The sequence below is a fragment of the Phyllopteryx taeniolatus genome, chromosome 6, assembly GCF_024500385.1.
Source record: "Phyllopteryx taeniolatus isolate TA_2022b chromosome 6, UOR_Ptae_1.2, whole genome shotgun sequence".
In the NCBI taxonomy this organism is placed as follows: Eukaryota; Metazoa; Chordata; class Actinopteri; order Syngnathiformes; family Syngnathidae; genus Phyllopteryx; species Phyllopteryx taeniolatus.
The window spans coordinates 31,116,734-31,135,088 of NC_084507.1; the positions used below are offsets into that span (position 1 = coordinate 31,116,734).

The 18,355-nt window shown below is 41.2% G+C and overlaps 1 protein-coding gene across 10 annotated transcripts in view; it reads left to right on the forward strand.

Moving 5' to 3' along the window:
* cobl (cordon-bleu WH2 repeat protein) overlaps positions 1-18,355 on the forward strand; it is a 52,176-nt gene extending 33,821 nt beyond the window's left edge. For all 10 annotated transcript variants that reach the window (XM_061775916.1, XM_061775913.1, XM_061775914.1 and 7 more), the window contains 9 exons: positions 1,543-2,146; positions 7,612-7,761; positions 11,139-11,460; positions 12,272-12,363; positions 12,722-12,874; positions 13,244-14,928; positions 15,117-15,227; positions 15,738-16,013; positions 16,650-18,355. In XM_061775916.1, coding sequence (XP_061631900.1) covers positions 1,543-2,146; positions 7,612-7,761; positions 11,139-11,460; positions 12,272-12,363; positions 12,722-12,874; positions 13,244-14,928; positions 15,117-15,227; positions 15,738-16,013; positions 16,650-16,730 — 3,474 coding nt within the window. In that variant the 3' untranslated portion in view covers positions 16,731-18,355. The remainder of the gene's footprint in view (positions 1-1,542; positions 2,147-7,611; positions 7,762-11,138; positions 11,461-12,271; positions 12,364-12,721; positions 12,875-13,243; positions 14,929-15,116; positions 15,228-15,737; positions 16,014-16,649) is intronic.

Below are 18,355 nucleotides of genomic sequence, written 5' to 3' on the forward strand. Positions count from 1 at the left end.
TTGGGGGGCATTTTCGATTTACATAGCATGCCATGCAGTCAGTTCATTGAGTTCACGGGTGAGCCTAGTCTTGCTGGCAAAAACCCAGTCTCTCTTTGATCTAGCCCATCTTGTCCTGCTGCATGATGAAACACTGCCTGCAGCTCCAGGCATGTTATCAGCGTTCTACACTCAAGAGTTGAATTCAGCAGTAATTGGGTTTTCTTAGAAAGACGTTCTACGCTGTTGAAACCTGCCCGTAATCCTTCATGTTGGTTCACAGATGATTGACTTGATGAAGACAACCAGTCCTTCAACTCGTTGATTCTCCCCCCCTTTCCTCTCCCGTAGCTTAGATGTTTAACAAACAAGTACAAACAGCATGTTGTACCACAGTTGTATGTCACTTGATAAATGATATTAGGTTTTGGTGTATTTACTTGCTGTATTTACTTTGGTCCTTGCTAGTGATTTGTGTTAAAGACAGATATGGCACAATGTTTTAAATGTGTATATTTTGTTGGCACTTTTGCATAATTTTGCTTTTATCCCAGCTACTAGTGGCCTGCCAATTCGACCCTCAGGTGATCAATGGTTCAACATTAATATGTTCATTTAGCAAGAGTGCATTACATATCATCCGTGCTCTCTGTTTCCTTCCATAAATATGATACTTCAGTTATAAAATGACTGATAGTTATGCAAAGAACTACTTCATCAAATGTATTTTATTACTGACAGACAGAAGACTGTTTGTTTTTGCAACATTTAAGAGGAATGTTGGCATTGTGAATTGAACATTCAGAAGCTTGCCAAAACGCCACTTGGATTTAATTGCTTGATAGTTCACTCTTGACGTGTCATTTTACAGGCTGATTTATGGTTACACGCTCACACACAAACGGGTTAAAAAAAGAAAAAAGCACTACAGTGGTGCTTTTGAATTTCGAATGCCCCAAAATGAACTGTTCCCATCCTCATCGTGATCTTCATCATCATCACGTGAGCCATCAGAGCACCTTAGTAGACCTGGACTGTGTATCCCACTGCATATTTTGCTGTTGTCAGTTAAGACACAAAAGCACTTCTGCGAACTTTGTTTCACAACCGGCATTAAAAGGATTGAAGGTGTTTTTGCAAAGAGAAAAACGCTGAGAAAAGAGGACTATCCACTGAAGCAACTGAAGCATATAACTTGTCCGAGGACTTTTGTTCAATTTCAGTGGCATGATAGTTGGGGATGATCTCCAGCAGCAATATAGATGATGTGTCTGTTCTTTTAAGCCATGTTTACCACTGTCGATGTGGTTAACTGGTTAACTTCTGCTAATACTGCTAATGACTCTAAATGATTAAATATAAATATATACAGTATATCACACAAGTGTTAAAGGTTTTATGATCATGGCAGTTTGGATTCTGCAATAAATGATTCCAAATATAACTGATCTCAATCTGATTTTTTTTTCAAATCGAAGTTGGACTATGAATTTGAGGCAGGTTCTTTTTTTTTTTTTTTTTTTTTTTTCTCCTGACTATCTTCCCTTTTTTGTTTTCCATCAGATGGTCTCGAGCTCAGAAAGCCAACAGAGGAAAAGAAAGGCTCCAGCCCCTCCTTCAACCCCAGATTCCATCTGCCTAGACCCTTATTGTGCATCTACCTCCGCTACTCCCACCCCTGATAGCCCAGCAAGTGAAAAACATTCTCCAGCCTTCTGCACAAAGATGGTCCAGACAACCACAATCTCTTCCACCACTGTAAAAACAACAGTGAAGACACAATCCCTGAAGATCAAGGTTCAGCCTCCATCTGGCTTCACTGTCGCACCAGTCAGTGCCTCGCCGACTCCAAGCAGCAGCACTGCTGACAGCCACCTTCTTCAGGACTCGAGCTCTGAACTTAGCCACAGCCTTGACTCCGATCCTGACACAGATGACGCAGCTTCCCGGTATAGTAGCCTCACCAGCAGTACTGCAAGCGGGTCAGTTCACATGAAACTCCCTACGAAACGTTCCAGCACCAAAATGAAGGAATTGGACAAGAATAGCAGTATGATGGGCAAATTGGAAATTCGGCCTTCTTTAACTAGGATCTCCAAGACAGAGAGTGAGTCGCTCCCTAACCTTAAACCGGATGAAGTTGAGAACAACAGACACGGCACAATGGGTAAATATGAAAACAACATGGTACAAATCTACCACTAAACAGGAACAAACGGCTTGGGCATGCAATAATGTACATTTCGTTTGGTCATTATTGAAATTGATTCATCTCATAGTTTCTATTTTACTGCGCTAACGTTCATATTTTGGACCTTTTCAAGCTACAGACAGTAGTGATAAAGTTAAGGACCTTTTTATGATAAAGCTGTGATCATTCCTTTTATGGAAACTATTTGTCTGTGAATAATGTTATCACATTAGGGCTTTTGTGATTTAATTTCCATCAGTTTGCGCCTCACAATTTTCTTTTTCAGTTTGGGAAACATTGATTTTCAAAGGAAATTATTCTGTTTGATTAATGAGATGGTGACATTTAAGGTTAACACACTTGTGTTGCTGCAGTCTGCACTATAGTATTTAAAACACAATCATTCTAACCTGGAGAATGATTGCCTCATGCGTCAAGTAACTAGTAGAGCTATTTTTTTTATCTTATTTTTGAAACACTACATTCCTTTTCTCTTGCCCTCACTTATCAATCCCTTCTTTTTATCCTTTTTTTCCCCCTCTCTTTGCCCTTCTCTCCTTTCTGCATGCAGCCACTCACATAATCCCTCAAAGCTGGCAGATGCTAAGACAAACACATCCATCACAGATTTAAACAGAATCTACTTGAACCTCAGCAAGACCTATTGATCAGGTCTTTTTTCATAGCAGAGTGAGACTGCAGCAGAGGGCTGTCATGTGTGACGGCGGCTCAGACGATAGAGTTGTAGACCTTAAAAAGGTTCTGAGGGAGGTGAGAGAATGATGGAGTTCAAGGAATGGAGCATGGGAAGGTTTAGGAAGCAGGATGAATATGAGTGAGGGAGAATCGGGTCTGGAGCCGTTTCAAAGAGATGATGTTCAACAAGAGGATCAAAATAAGAAGGATAAAGCTTGATGGAGTTAGTTTATTAGTCTGGAAGAGAGCAAACGGCATGAGAGCACCTAGCTTCCCGTGTTTTCTGCTGACAGAAAAACTGGATTTTTCTGGATTTTCAGTCTCTCATGCACAAACCTAAACGTCACATGTCACACACCCTCTTAATTACATGTTACAACCATATGGCATCTAACTAGTTGTCAGCTGGAAGCTAGCAGGAGAAGCTAATGTAGCAGTCAAACTTTCAAACAGTGATATCAACAGACAAAACAAAAAGATCGTAGCTGGGGATAGAAACATGAAGTGCGCAGACATATTTAAGTTGCCAGCAGTTATCAGCAGCTTATTGTGTATTTAATAAGGGTGCCCAGTCACGTTGGCTGTTGCCACATCAGCCAAGAGCAGAGACAATGCTCCAGTAACGCACGGATCGCTCTTCCGCACAGAGATGTCGCCATGCAAGACTCGTTGCGCCGCATTTAAAGGCAATGAGAGGAGCCGCTTTGATTGGTTCACGCCCACAACGGCGCAGACCGGCTTTTATTTTATTTTATTTTGTATTTTTTTATTTTTTTAATACGCCAGCTTGCGCGCGTCTGTGAAATTACGAAAATCCGGTCCAAGCCATCTCCGCTCAGATTTACGTCACCCGCCGCACCAGATTTATGCCGGTCATGAAAATAGAGCCCAAATCTTTGACACAATATTGGTATTGTTGGGGGGTCTTTTGAATTTCAAAGTATGACTGTGTTGACATGAGTCATACTTGCGTCTCAGGTGGGTTATGATAGGATGGTCTGTCATCTCATCCCTGAATGATGTTTCACTCCAGCCTGATCGTCTACAATAGAGTAAAAATATAAAGTAACACTACATGCTGACTAAGACTGCACACTGATGTATTGCAAGCCCTATGAGGGACGTTGGATGGCTGTATATGAATATTGCTTTCTTGAATTGTGGTATTGCCCCTGTCATCTGGATTGATTGCAGTCCTACATATCCATAACAGCATTTTTCATTTTTATGAATTTTTTTTTCTTCCCAAAATTAACCCTTTAAGGAAAGGCAAAAGTGGCATTTATGGCACCATTTAAATCCTGCAAGGATTCACCTTGTACTTAGTTGATAGGACAGAGACGTGGGCCTCTAAAATTCAACTTGTTTTTATTGTGAAATGTACTGGAATAGTTCAGGATTGCACTGAAATATCTTATATAGGCAGATTTCAATACACAAAACATTTTATAGCAGCGTTACTGTCTTCGATGCCAAAATAAGAATGAAGAATCACAGCTGCATCTAAATGCGCTGCCAACAGTAATAGCAACTATATTGCTTAGAGGAAACAATCTCCTTCATTCCTGCAGAGACATGAACTTTATCACCATGAAATAGCATGTAAGTATAAAGGAGCCTATTGTGTCAATAAGGAGCACTCACTTGGAAATGTAGTAAGTAAACACTGCAATCAAGTTGTTGAGAGAAGAACTTAAAACTGTTGAGAAAATCATTTACAGTATGTTGTCTTTATTACTTTCAGTTAGTGTTTCTTTGCACAATCTTTTGTTCAGCATACTCGACAGTAGACTTTACATCGATTTTATCGGCCTGATCGGTATCGGCTGATAATTGGCATTTTATGCTGATCGGCTTTAATGTCATAGTTCGCCGATCATTGATCGGCTCCGCGTCGCCATCGTGCACAGTATATTTGAATCCAAAAGCTAGTTTATTTTTAGCCTTCTCGCGCGTCTTTTGACATAGTACAGTAAATATCTGACGGTCAATAAAGTTACTAAAAAAAAAATATGTCGCCGGTGTGGGACAGACGTCATGCCCATCAGACTACAGGACTTTTGCTCTTTCACTATTGCACTATGTCAGACTACTGCAATAAAATCTTGTATTCCGATACCACAACACACGTTACCGTGTCGATGACAACAAGAGTGGATCGCGCCGACTGTATTACAACCCCAATGCCGATGAAGTTGGGACGTTGTGTTAAACTGCTGTAATGGTACACTCGCCTGACTTTGGTGCAGGCAGCATGGGTTCAGTTCCCACTCAGTGACGGTGTGAATGTGAGTGCGAATGGTTGTCCGTCTCTATATGTGCCATGCGACTGACTGGCGATCAGATCCGCCTTTCGCCCAAAGTCAGCTGGGATAGGCTCCAGTGTCCCGCGACCCTAACCAGGATAAGCGGTGTTGAAAATGGATGGATGGATGATTTGCAAATCACGTTCAAACTATATTTAATTGAATACACTACAAAGACAAGATGTTTAATGTTCAAACTGATAAACTTTATTGTTTTTAGCAAATAATCATTAACTTCGAATTTTATGGCAGCAACACATTCCAAAAAAACTGGGGCAGGTGGCAAAAAAGACTGAGAAAGTTGAGGAATGCTCATCAAACACCTGTTTGGAACATCCCACAGGTGAACAGGCTCATTGGGAACAGGTGGGTGCCGTGATTGGGTCGAAAAGGAGCTTCCCTCAATTGCTCAGTCATTCACAAGCAAAGATGGGGCGAAGTTCACCTCTTTGTGAACAAGTGCGTGGGAAACTAGTCCAACAGTTTAAGGACAATGTTCCTCAACGTACAATTGCAAGAAATTGAGGGATTTCATCATCTATGGTCCATATCATCATCAAAAGGTTCAGAGAATCTGGAGAAATCACTGCATGTAAGCGGCAAGGCCCAAAACTAACCTTGAATGCCCGTGACCTTTGATCCCTCAGGCGGCACTGCATAAAAAAAACGACATCATTGTGTAAAGGATATCACCACATGAGCTCAGGAACACTTCAGAAAACCAATGTCAGTAAATACAGTTTGGCGCTACATTCATTACATTAAGTGCAACTTGAAACTCTACTATGCAAAGCAAAAGCCATTTATCAACAACACCCAGAAATCCCGCCGTCTTCTCTGGGCCCGAGCTCATTGAAGACGGACTGACGCACAGTGGAAAAGTGTCCTGTAGTCCGACGAAGCCACATTTCAAATTGTTTTTGGAAATTGTGGACGTGGTGTCCTCCGGGCCAAAGAGGAAAAGAACCATCTGGACTGTTATGAATGCAAAGTTCAAAAGCCAGCATCTGTGATGGTATGGGGCTGTGTTAGTGTCAATGGCATGGGTAACTTACACATCTGTGAAGGCACCATTAATGCTGAAGGGAACATGGTTTTGGAGAAACATATGCTGCCATCCAAGCATCGTCTTTACATGGACGCCCCTGCTTATTTCAGCCAAGACAATTCCAAACCACATTCTTGCACGTGTTACAGCAGCGTGGCTTCGTAGTAAATGAGTGCGGGTACCAGACTGACCTGCATGTAGTCCAGACCTGTCTCCATTGAAAATGTGTGGCGCATTATGAAGCATAAAATACGAGAACGGCGACCCCGGACTGTTGAACAGCTGAAGCTGAACATCGAGCAAGAATGGGAAAGAATTCCACCTACAAAGCGTCAACAATGAGTGTCCTCAGTTCCCAAACGTTTATTGAATGTTGTTAAAAGAAAAGGTGATGTAACACAGTGGTAAACATGAACCTGTCCCAGCTTTTTTGGAACGTGTTGCAGCCATAAAATTCAAAGTTCATGATTATTTGCTAAAAACAATCAAGTTTATCAGTTAGAACATTAAATATCTTGTCTTTGTAGTGTATTCAATTAAATATAGGTTGATATATTCTGTTTTGATTTGTTTAACACAATGTCCCAACTTCATTGGAATTGGGGTTGTAGAAGGACAAAATGGGGAAAAACGTGTGTTGGTGGTCACCGGTGCTCAGGACAGGAGAGGACGTTCGTTTAAGGCTTGCTTGAGGTATGTTCACGTGCTTTGAATACAATGCGGCTCGCAAGCAGGCAACAAAAACGTTATGTAGCCTAGCAAGCTAGTGCTAGCGCTAACAGTTGTACGTAAGCATGCCGCCATTCTGTCGAGCCATGCGCTAAAGTTTCGGTGTGGCTGAAGTAATTTAATTACAGTCAGTTAGCACCCATTATTTCTGTCTTGTAATGTTGGTTTGACCTGACTGATTAGAGTCCACCATGTGACTAGAGCAGTGATTTCCAACCTTTTATGGAGCCAAGGAACATATTTCACAATTGAAAAATCTCACGGCACACCAATAAACAAAAATGTCACAAAATGTGGATACATGAATTACTGTATTTACTTCCTGCCATCTAATAGAAGACCATTCATTTGTTCTGTCTGTCACTATACCTCACTGGCATAAATAGAGGAACAAAGATACATTATTTATTGTAAATAGAAATTTTTTAAGTCCAAAGTCCTGATCATGTAAAGCCTCCTCTACAGTATAAAACACACACAGACGACATTTTTCGAACAAATTAATTTCATATTTAAATGTTGTGAGTTCTCAATAAACGCTACATTTTAAAAGTAAGAAGTTATTTTATGTTGGGCAGTATAGAGGTTTGTAGCTAAGATATTTGTGTCAGTTGATTTGTACTAGTACAATGATATTGCTTGCGTGCCATTTCCTCTCCCAGGAACAACTGATCTCCCAGCGCCACCCAAGCCCCGTCGTTCACCAGCCTGGGAACGCCCTGACCAGTCTACCCCTCCTCCGTTGTCACTTGAAGCCACCAAAAGCAGAAGCACACGGAGCGCCACGCGAGAGGAGGAAGCTGCTTCCCAGTGTAGGTGCCAGATGGGCTCTTCTTTTTGCTTAGTTCCTACTTTACAGAAGAGCTTGTCCGAGCAGATGAATATCGAACTCTCTTTATACTCGTTCAATCTCTCCATCAGCAACTGCAGTGTTGATAAGTGTCAAGATACTTTATTTATACTATATAGGTTGACTACTGCCCTGACCTTTTGGGTTGATAGATGGATGGAGTGATAGTTTCCCTACTTGAATGTTTAAGATCATCAAACAAATGTAACAGACAAATATAACCCAAGTGTACTTAAAATGCTGTTTTTTTTAAATGGCGAATTCATTTATCAAGGAAAAAAAGTTTAGTTACCTGGTTCTGTGTGAAAAAGTAATTCCTCCTTGTTGACTTAATTTTGGCTAATCGCAATTTTTGGTTAATTTTCACTGATCACACCCAAGCCTGATTACCTCCAGACCTGTTCAATTAAGAAATCACTTAAACAGAACCTGTCCCGACAACATGAAGTCAGACAAAAGATTTTTTTAAAAAGCTGCAACAAAATGACACGATCCAAAGAAATTTCCAGAATAGTTGAGAAATACAGTAATTGATATGTAAGTCTGGAAAGGGTTACAAAAGCCATTTCTAGAGCATTTTAAGTTCACTTGAGTTATATTTCTCACATTTACATTTTTTTGATGATCTTAAACATCAACGTGGGGAAACTGTAAAAAAAAAAAATAATACAAATTTGACTTTTTCACAGCACTGTAAATGGATGGATAGATCATCCATTAAATGTATAATGAAACGGGATTAGGTTAGGAATAGTTGACTCTGCATAAGCCAAATGAAGGTCAGGTCCAATAACAATATTGTGCTCATTTTGGAACCATAGATTGTATTTTACCGTTGCCCGTTAGTCTTTCAAAATTCATTGTCCGGGCTTCATTAACAAGAAATAATTTCAGATAGAGCTGACGGGCGTTGACAGAGCTTTATGATAATGTAGTAAATGTGTCATAAAGCTGTGATATATTTTTCTAAATTACACTCCCAAGACCTTTTGACCTGTTATTTCCTTTTTCAGTGTTTTCATTCCATATTTCTTCGCTGGCTCATTGTTCTATTTCTTTCTGTTTTCTAGATTTTACCCTGAACCCATTTCCATTCCTGTCGTAATCATGGTCTTTTCTTTTCTTGACCCTCTGCCCTACACCCTTTCTCTAGTGTACTGCTGTGGTCCTGTAAGCCTGCGCTCCAAAACCTCTTGAAGTCTTTCTCTGACTCTTTGTCGTCCACTTTTTTTTTTTTGGTTTTTTTTTTCTCTCTCTCTCGTCAGTCCGCCTTGTCTTTGTGTCCACTCTTTCTCCTTGTCAGTATTTAAATAAACTTTCCTCTTGTTTGTGTTCACAATCACATTTCTCGCCATGTCTGATGTGACGTTCATAACTTACTCTCATACAGATCCTGTGGATCTGGTTACTATTGATTATGTGGGGCTTCTCTGCTCCAATCAAAACGGGCAGAAAGCTTGCGGTCAGAAGGTTATGCAATGACAGATGAACTCGACCCGAGTTGTGTCACTTCCAGCGTGATTAATGATTTGATGTGAAGATGGCGCTATGCCAAGGCAATATGATATCTATCAGCCAATAGTTTGATGACACGATATCTAAAGATCAATCGTTTAACGAGCCAATCTGTGGCTGTTTGTTTTGAATTGGTTTTGAGACCTGGGACTTAAATTTTTGGCAAAGTGTATTATTTTTCAACCTGATGATCTGACAAAGATGGGTTGCTTTTAGCTGGTTGAGGCGCAACATGAATTTGTTTTTCTAATGATCAAAATGGATGCCTTTTGTGACGCGAGTTAGTTTTCAGTGAAAGTATATTGTGAAATGTTTGACTTATAATCCGTCAACTTTTTTCCAGTTTTGTTTTTTTCCCCCCCATTATTGCTGTATTCATGTCCTGTTCTGTAAACGCAACGATGTATTAGTAAAAAAAAAAAGATTATTATTGTGAATCTTTTCTCATTTGTTAATAATTGTTTTTCAGTGACCTGTGACATTGACATATTGAATCTGCAGAATTAGTGTTTTATGGTGAAAATAAACGATGGTTTTGTATGTTAACGCACACACGTGGGAAAATATACATGTATAAAGTTTAGTTTTTGCATTACATAATGTAGGAGTAATTTGCGTTGGCGGCGACAAAATAATGCTTGGCTCATGAAGCGAGGCACTGAAGCATGTGTGCGAGGTCGCTACGGGTAAGATTTGACGGCTCTTTGTGTTGACGTCAACGCGTCTTTGCCGACAGGCCAACTCCATATATGACGCTGAATGTGTGCACAACTGCATGTGTGCGTGCAGTGCTCGTGGCTTTAGCTGGCATGACTAAGCTGAGTTGGGAGGATGGCGCACCTTGTGACTCAGCAGCACATCATGAACTAAATATATGTGCGCACACAATCAGTTCCAACAAGTGTCGCATTCTAACCAAGGTGGCTTTCATTTCCGAGAATTGAAAGTGTTGAGCTTGCATTTTTGTGCATGCTGGCCCAAAAAGCCAATAAATGGCAAATTATTTTGTTGGCTGAGAAGTTCAGTTAGTGACAAACTACAACCCCAATTCCAATGAAGTTGGGCTGTTGTGTTAAACATAAATAAAAACCGAATACAATGATTTGCAAATCATGTTCAACCTATATTTAATTGAACACACTACAAAGACAAGCTATTGAATGTCTAAAGTGATAATCATTAACTTAGAATTTTATGGCTGCAACATGTTCCAAAAAAGCTGGGACGGGGTCATAAAGCTCCCAACTTCATTGGAATTGGGGTTGTAAATAGTTTCTCCCACTTCCAGAAATGACCAAACTGTACTGGAGAGATGAGAGGATATGAAGCAGTACTGTACTCCCTGGAGCCAAAAACAGTTCTGTAAACAATTGTAATTAAAAGTATCTGTTGACACTATATCCACCCACACATCATTAACGTTGTTTTGTCAAGCCACAAGTGGTTGTGCTCTGGGCCTATGTATGTCTATATTTGGCTCGTGTTTTCAGATTTGTGCGTTTGAGGTGTCTGAATGAAAGCTAACAAATACTTTCTCTGTTGGCTTGTGCAAGATGGTGAAAGATGCATCCAGTGTTTCTTTTAAAACAGCTGTCTGGTTTTTGCCTACAGCACTGCAAGAAATCCAATAGTACCAACCAAGAACTATCAATTTTACTGATAAAATTACAGTTACTAGTCCCTTCTTAGACTGTTGTGAATAAACTTATTTGGAAGTGGATGTTGGATTTTTATTATTTTTTTTCTGCTGCTGATGTTTACTAATTGCTAATAATGTTAATGAAGAGTGAATCTCGAAAGTAACCGTCTCCCTTTGTCCTTTAGCTTGGTTCCATTCTACAAAGAGAATGGGAGCCAATGTCCAGGCCCCAGAAAGTGAAACCGCTGAGGCTGAGACGTTGTCCTTGGGACACAGCAGCAGTGGCAGCAGTCTACCAGATCAAGGTTACGCCGCCTCTGAGGGAATGGTAGATGGCGACGACTCAGGCCTGGTGAGCTCCCCGTCCGACACCTTTCCCACATCCCCGAACGGGACTTTCTTTTTGGAGAGAAATTGTGGAGCCGCACCAGAGAGACTACCTGGGCCTGTCCGAGACATTTCCAGTGACAGTGATGAGGGATGTGCCACCTGGGGCTCAAATAACAGGTAAATAAAGTCATGAAATGAAGTCTGTCTTGTTTGTATCAGCAACTTTAATGATGTTGATTTGTACTGTGTGCGTCATCTGTCGAAGGCACACTGTCCTCGCTCTTTGGTACTTGGGTCACATGAATGCTATTCAAGGAAATCTTGCTTTGGACTTCTACGCATCATCTGCCAAACAGTTTGGCTGTCTTTTTTTTTTTTTTTTTTTTTTTTTTTTGCTGGAAAAACCCATTTCTCGATGTCAGCGCCAGTATTTTTACTGGAAGAGTTGTCTGTCTCAGCTCATTTGTTCAAGTGTCAGTATTTTGTTCTTTTGAGTTGTCCCAATGTGTTTAGTTTCATAACCAAAAGTGCCACTTGTGGTTTTCTGTCCTTAATCGAAAGCCTTTCTGGAGAAGTAAATTCTCTCCGATGTCACTTTTATGGATGCAATGAAATGTGTGTGGTAATGTGCCTGGATTGGAAATTCAGGAGAAATGGTCTCACTCAAAGACAATTTATGAACCCCTTTTCCTCGAAAGCAAACTTTTTGATCGCAATTATGAGAAGACAACCCTTCCCAAGTATCTTGGAAGACAAACTCAGTTTGAGTTGGCTGTCTTATTGTGGCTGAAATGTCAGTAACTCATGAGAGTGGTCCGTTTGACCCTCAGAGCGAATAAAATCTGAACTGTACATCGGGTTCTGGATATCGGAAAGGTATCAAATAACTCAAAACAGCTGTTACTGGCTATCGTAGCTGTCCCATGCCATCCAATATCTGTGTCTACTGATTTGTATTTTTGTCTACCTTCTTTATTCGCAATCAAAGCAAACTGCAGGCAAAATCAGGAAAAGGAAACAACAACTTTGATGAGAAATGCAAATGGTTCCATCAGGCAAACATGGAAGCAGACCTTCCAGGTGAGGGGACAAGCCACGATGTAATATTCTCTTACCATTTTTAACGATCTCACTTCCTTCAAATATTGTCTTCTTACTCATACGAGACTGTTTTTAGATTGACTTATTTTATTTGATATTTTATCTATAATTATATATTATCTGTCAATTTTAGATGGACTTACTTTATTTGATATTTTATATATATATTATCTGTCAAAAAGTAAGGTTTTCACTACTTTAGTGAGTCACTCTTGCTTCAGAATTGTTAAATTCAATAGATATTCCTGCAATTGTTTCAAAGTAGTTTTTTTGTCCTTCTCTGAACTATTCCCTTTTTCTAAATCACATTTTAAAAACATTTTTTTTTAAAAAAAAGACATTTCAACAGGGATTCCTGGTGTGCCGGTGTCTGTAGTGGACATGAATGTACCCGTCACAGCCATAGATGAGATATTGGAAGACTGCAAACCTCTTGTGGAAGACAATAGGGCAGCAGTTCTCTCTGGGATGAAGTTAGCAGATCGGAAGGGTAAGACAAATGAACAGCACTGCATTGTTTGATCTTGCTGTATATCAGCTTCAGTTTGGGCTTAATATAATTGAATTGGAACCTCGGTTCATGAAATTCATTTGTACCAAAACGTTTGGAGCAAACTGTAGCAATTTCTACCATTGAAGTGAATGCTAATCGAATGACTCCTCCCAGTTATGTGTGCCTTGGTTTTAGAGGTTCACATAAAAAGATTGAAATAAATAAACTCTTAATGCTTTTGTTGTACATAGCCAATGTGTGCGCATGCATGCATGAGCATGTCACATCAAGACACCGAGTGGGAGCTTCTTGACGGATCTGACTAAATAACGATCATAATTCTTCTTGTTCCCTTTTTTTTCACAGGTTCAGAGAGTCCTGCAGAGCGGTGCAACAAGAACAATAATGCTTGCACAGGTGCTTGCACTAAAAAAAGTAGCATTGTGAATGCTAAACCTGATCAGTATGGGATCACACTGGGAAATGGGTCAAGTGATTGTACAAAGGAAAAGAAAAATGACGACGTGAAAGGGGATACACAAGGACGGTTAGCAGTCAAAGCTAACCCTAACCCTAACTCTCGGCAGGAACACTGCAACAACACGACGATAACAAATCCAACAGTCAGATCTGATCTGTTGATGAAGAGTAACACTCATAATTTACATGAGGACAGTGCTGTCCTCCCCCAAGCCAGCCAGCGATCACTGTCCACAGAAAAAGTAGACAATCACAGTCCTTACCAAAATAACTCCAGCTCATATATGGGGCCCAGGAAAGTTACGTGCAATCCCACCTCTCGATTGGGTATGAAAACATTCACCATTGTGCCACCCAAGCCCTCTGTCATGCAGGGTGGTTCGCAAAATGCGTCTGCCGCTTTAACTGCTGGTGCTATTAAAATTGATGAGCAAGGAAATATCATGAAAACGCGCGGCCACCGCAGCAAAGTGGTTGATGCAACAGAATCTGGAATTACCAGAAGCAAGGAGTGTCCTCTTGTCGGAAAAGCCAAAGCCTTTTGGAGCGGTAGTGAAAAACAAGAATGTGCTCTTCCTTGTAGCGCAGGTGTGACTGACAAGGCAAAGGGGAGCTTCGAGAACATGAAAGGTACTCGCACAGCGGTGACCGCATTGACCACTGACAGACAAGAACTCCAGAAAACACAACACACCTTTACGAATACTGCAAAAAGTGCTGCGCCCAAAGAGACTGGTGGAAAAATCAATAAAACAATGAATAATGTCCTCATTGCAAATGAGCCACCAGCAGAAATGGGTAACATTTCAGTACTTGGACGTATTAAACAACCACAAGCGGCACTCCCTTCAGATCTTCCTCCTTTCCTCAAACCAACCAGACGTACATCAAGCCAGTATGTGGCGTCTGCCATCAATAAATACACCCCGATGGCATCCGCAAAACCCAACATTGTGTCCTCGCCCTCCCAGTCCTCTCCTTTATCACAGAACTTTGCTTTCCATACACTAGGTCACGCCGTACAAGTAAATCCACGGCAGTCCTCCAAGATATCGTTGACAGAAAATAACACCAAGAAGGCGGGTCTTTGCCGCCCTGGTCCCGTGAGGTCCATGAGCGACCCCGAATTTGTGTCGGAAAGCCAGAAAGACATCAGAGATGGTAAGGAAGGAAACTGTGGTGAATCCACCAAAGACGGCTCCTGTTCACTTGGACCAGTATCAGACAGAATTAAACACTTTCAGTCAAGTGGTCCCACTCAAATAACTGAACGTGAAAGTAGAGATGTTAAAGCGAATCAGTGTCGAAGTCCCAGCCCTACACACAGAACTCAACCACAAGCTCCTGCCAAACCCCCGGCAGCAACACGTCCAACAGCTGCTGCGAAACCAGAACCTTCCCGTAGTATGTCAGACAGCAGCGTCGTGCCTGGACCGCCACCTGTGAACGTATTCGGACCAGTTAAGAAGTTCAAGCCAGTGGTCTGTAGATCTTTTGAGAAAGATGCCTCTCTGCACAGCAACCTAATGGAGGCCATCCAGGCGGCAGGAGGCAAGGACAGGCTCAAGAAGGTGAGATCACCGTCAGCTCTTGTTGTGCGGAATGATGAATGGGTGAGATTCAAACTAAAAGTAGCCCTAATCTCATACGCTAATACCAGACTTCTTTTCCGTTTTTAGTTTTTTTGTTTGTTTAATAATATCTTGGGCAGGCAGACCTCCATTTAAATAACCTCCATTTTCCTCTTTGACATGACTAGATATCCTCATCTGGTGCCAGGAGCCAGAAGGAGGCCCCCCCTGACGAAAATGAGAGGTCTGCTCTTCTTGCCGCTATTCGAGACCAGAGCAGCACTGGCAGGCTGAGGAAGGTAGACGACGACTTGTTTTGTCTCTGCATAAGGGGTTTTGGAGGAGAAAAGGATTTGTCTTGTCATCGGACACCCTTTCAAATCTACCGCATTCAGCTTGTAATATATGATGGTTCCATGTAGGGCTGCAAAAGAAATAGTTTGAGCATCGTCAGCACAATACTTCATCGCAGGCTCCCACTCGATGTTTGTGCATTGATATGCGGTCAGCCTAGAGTGATATTAATAAGTGACCAGCAAGAAATGACTTTTAACTTCACGTCTGGGCGGACTTGCGCAATACGAAAGTGCATCGAAATACAGTTCGACGTCATACAAATGATTATTGTGTTCTACTGAGCGTAGTTTTTCTCGAGAGGGGAAAAAGAGAAATGCATGCTGGTTTTCACGTTACGTCCAATATTGTGCAGCCCTACTAGACTGAGTTAAGTTCACAGCGTTATACTTTGCGAGCGTCTGACATTCCGCATATTTCCACACGACTTTGCTTGGCTCCCTTGTTTCCTACAGACTAAATCTGGGGCTGCAGATGAGTTGGCAAAGTTCAAATCAGCGTCAGGCGAGCAAAGGGCAGACGCTCCCTCTTCTCCCTCGCCAATTTCTTTGACTTGCACTTTTCCGGCATCATCCACGCTTGCACCTCCTCCTCCTCCGCTCCCCTCGGACCAGTCGAAGCCTTCCGCTGTGGCGCATCCAAATGCCAACGCCGTCTTGAACCCCGCCTTGGCCAGGGAGGCCATGATGGAGGCCATCCGCTCTGGAGCTGCTGCCGAGAAGTTAAAAAAGGTAGACGTTTCGGAGGAAGGATCATGTTTCGTCCTACGCCGGTTAAACTTGTAGCAATTGTTGGAGCTCTGTTCGAGCCTGGAGGCTATTGGCAAAAAGTAGTGCTACTCTCACACATCCCCGTGGATCAAATTACAGCAGGCAACTCTCGCGTTCCCTTTTGTCCACTTTCGGTGTGCAGAGCAAGGAAGACACATTCACTTGTAGAGAAATCAAACATAGAACAAAGATAGCTGGAATGAATTTTAAATTAGCATTAGTCCAGCAAGCAAAGGTATAACGTCACGTAGACTTCTTACTTCTTCTTATCAAAGAAGAAAGTAAAAGATAGCAATGGTATTATACTCCTGCCCGTCACTTTAGCTCGAAATCTTGCCATTTTCAATACTTCCATACCTTTTCAGATTGGAGTTCTTTGCTCTTTTTTTCTAACTTTATTTGAATATTTTTAATTCATTTGAATTTGATTGTAGGTTTTATGTAATGTTTTATTTTAATTTAATTTGTAATCTTTAAACAAAACAATAAGCCTTTGCACATTGTAAGATTTTGACACCACTAAATCATAAAATTGCAGTACCTTTTTATTTTATGAATAATGGGCATCGTGTGTGCGCGCGTGTGTATTTTTTGCAGGTGGCAGTGCCCACAAAGACGGTCCAAGTGAACGGCAGAATGGGAACAATGCACGCAACCTCGTCCTCCAGTCTTCGTTAGGAATGAGCATAGCATCACAAGTAAAAACATTTCCAAGATTCCTCTGTTGGTCGTGTTTGACCCGCCGCGCTTTGGAATGGACGTTTATAAACCGGTCACGTTAAGTCCGTGTTAGAGATCCGAACGCGTGGAACAAAACAGTTTGCCGTCTCATAACGTACTCCCCGGCTCTTTGACTTCTTGTCCGGTGCTTCCTCATTAAAGACGTCTGAAAACTGTTATTTTCACGTCGTTTTGGGACGAATGTTTAGTTGCAAACACTTGTCTCAAAAAAGCTGTCGCAGGTGAAAGGTTTTATGAAATCAACTCAGTCACCGGCCGCCTTCTGCGAGATGCGTCCGTCTCGATAACACAAAAACTTGCTTGACTCTAGTTTTTGAGGTTTTAACTGGAGCGTCGATCTACAGAAAAAAAGTGCCAATGAAAGCAGAATATTTCACATGGTTTGTGCTACTTCCATAGCCTGCTCTTTTGTTCGGTTAGTTTTATTTTTGTCTACCGCAGCTGAGATTTGGATGCCTTATCATGTTGTGTTGCTCAGTGTTATTATGTACAAAAATGTTTTCTGTTAGAATTCCAAACGTGGTGCAATGCGTTCAAGTTAGTATGTCCTCATTTGAAATACTTAACACATTGAAGTACACTTAAGAGTGTATTTTCTGTAGCTGTGGTAAAGAATGCCAAGTTTTACAGTAATGCTGGTGTGGAGGAGAAAAAAAAAATGCTTTGAGCCGCAAGTGCCTGCTAGCTTGTAATGCTATAATGTAATGTTTTGGCTTCCAACTTTTCATTTGTGCTGCTATTTAACGCAAAGAGCTTCATGCACGTGCTTGTTCCGCAGGGATGCTTATATAAAAACATATATAGTACAAGACTAGTAGCTAACATTAGATTTTTACATTTACAAAGAGGATCTGAAGTTGTCTCTCGTTTTTTTTGTTCAAGAAATACACTGCAGGGCAGCGATATGAGTTGATGAAGAAACAACTACATGACTTGCGTGTACTTTGGCTTTGCAATATTCATGTCATGCAGCGGAGCCGTTTTTGGAAACAGGGTGGCTTAGAGTGCGTGCGTCGTTGCACTCAATACCGCTATGAAACGTTTACAGTTCGGAGTAGCTGTATTTGGTTTGGGAAGAATCAATTGCTGCCATTCGTATGCGTTTGGATTTTATGTTTGTTTGGAGTGACGACACTAAAGCGTCCATAAGCATGTGTAAATGCTCGCTGCTGTTGAACAAAATGAGTGAAGCGATTTGAGTTCCACATAGATGAATTTATCTTCCTTTTTCAAACTAAAAACATGAATTTGTTTGTTTTATCCAGGGAACAAAAACCCCTGAGATGGTTTTTTTAATTGTCTTACTAAAATGTGTTATTTTCTTCTATGCTGGACGATTGGATTGACACACAATAGACCACATTTCACAGTAGCATTGTATATTTTGTAAACTAAATGACTATCACTACGGGTTTATTTTTATATTAATAGAAGCTCTTTGAGCGGATGGCTAGAGATTTATATAAGCCACTGCATTTGATGTCGTCGCCCCCCCACCAAGAAGTTTGCACAATGATTTTCTCTACCTACTTTTTGACTGAATAAATAATTTTGTAATTGCA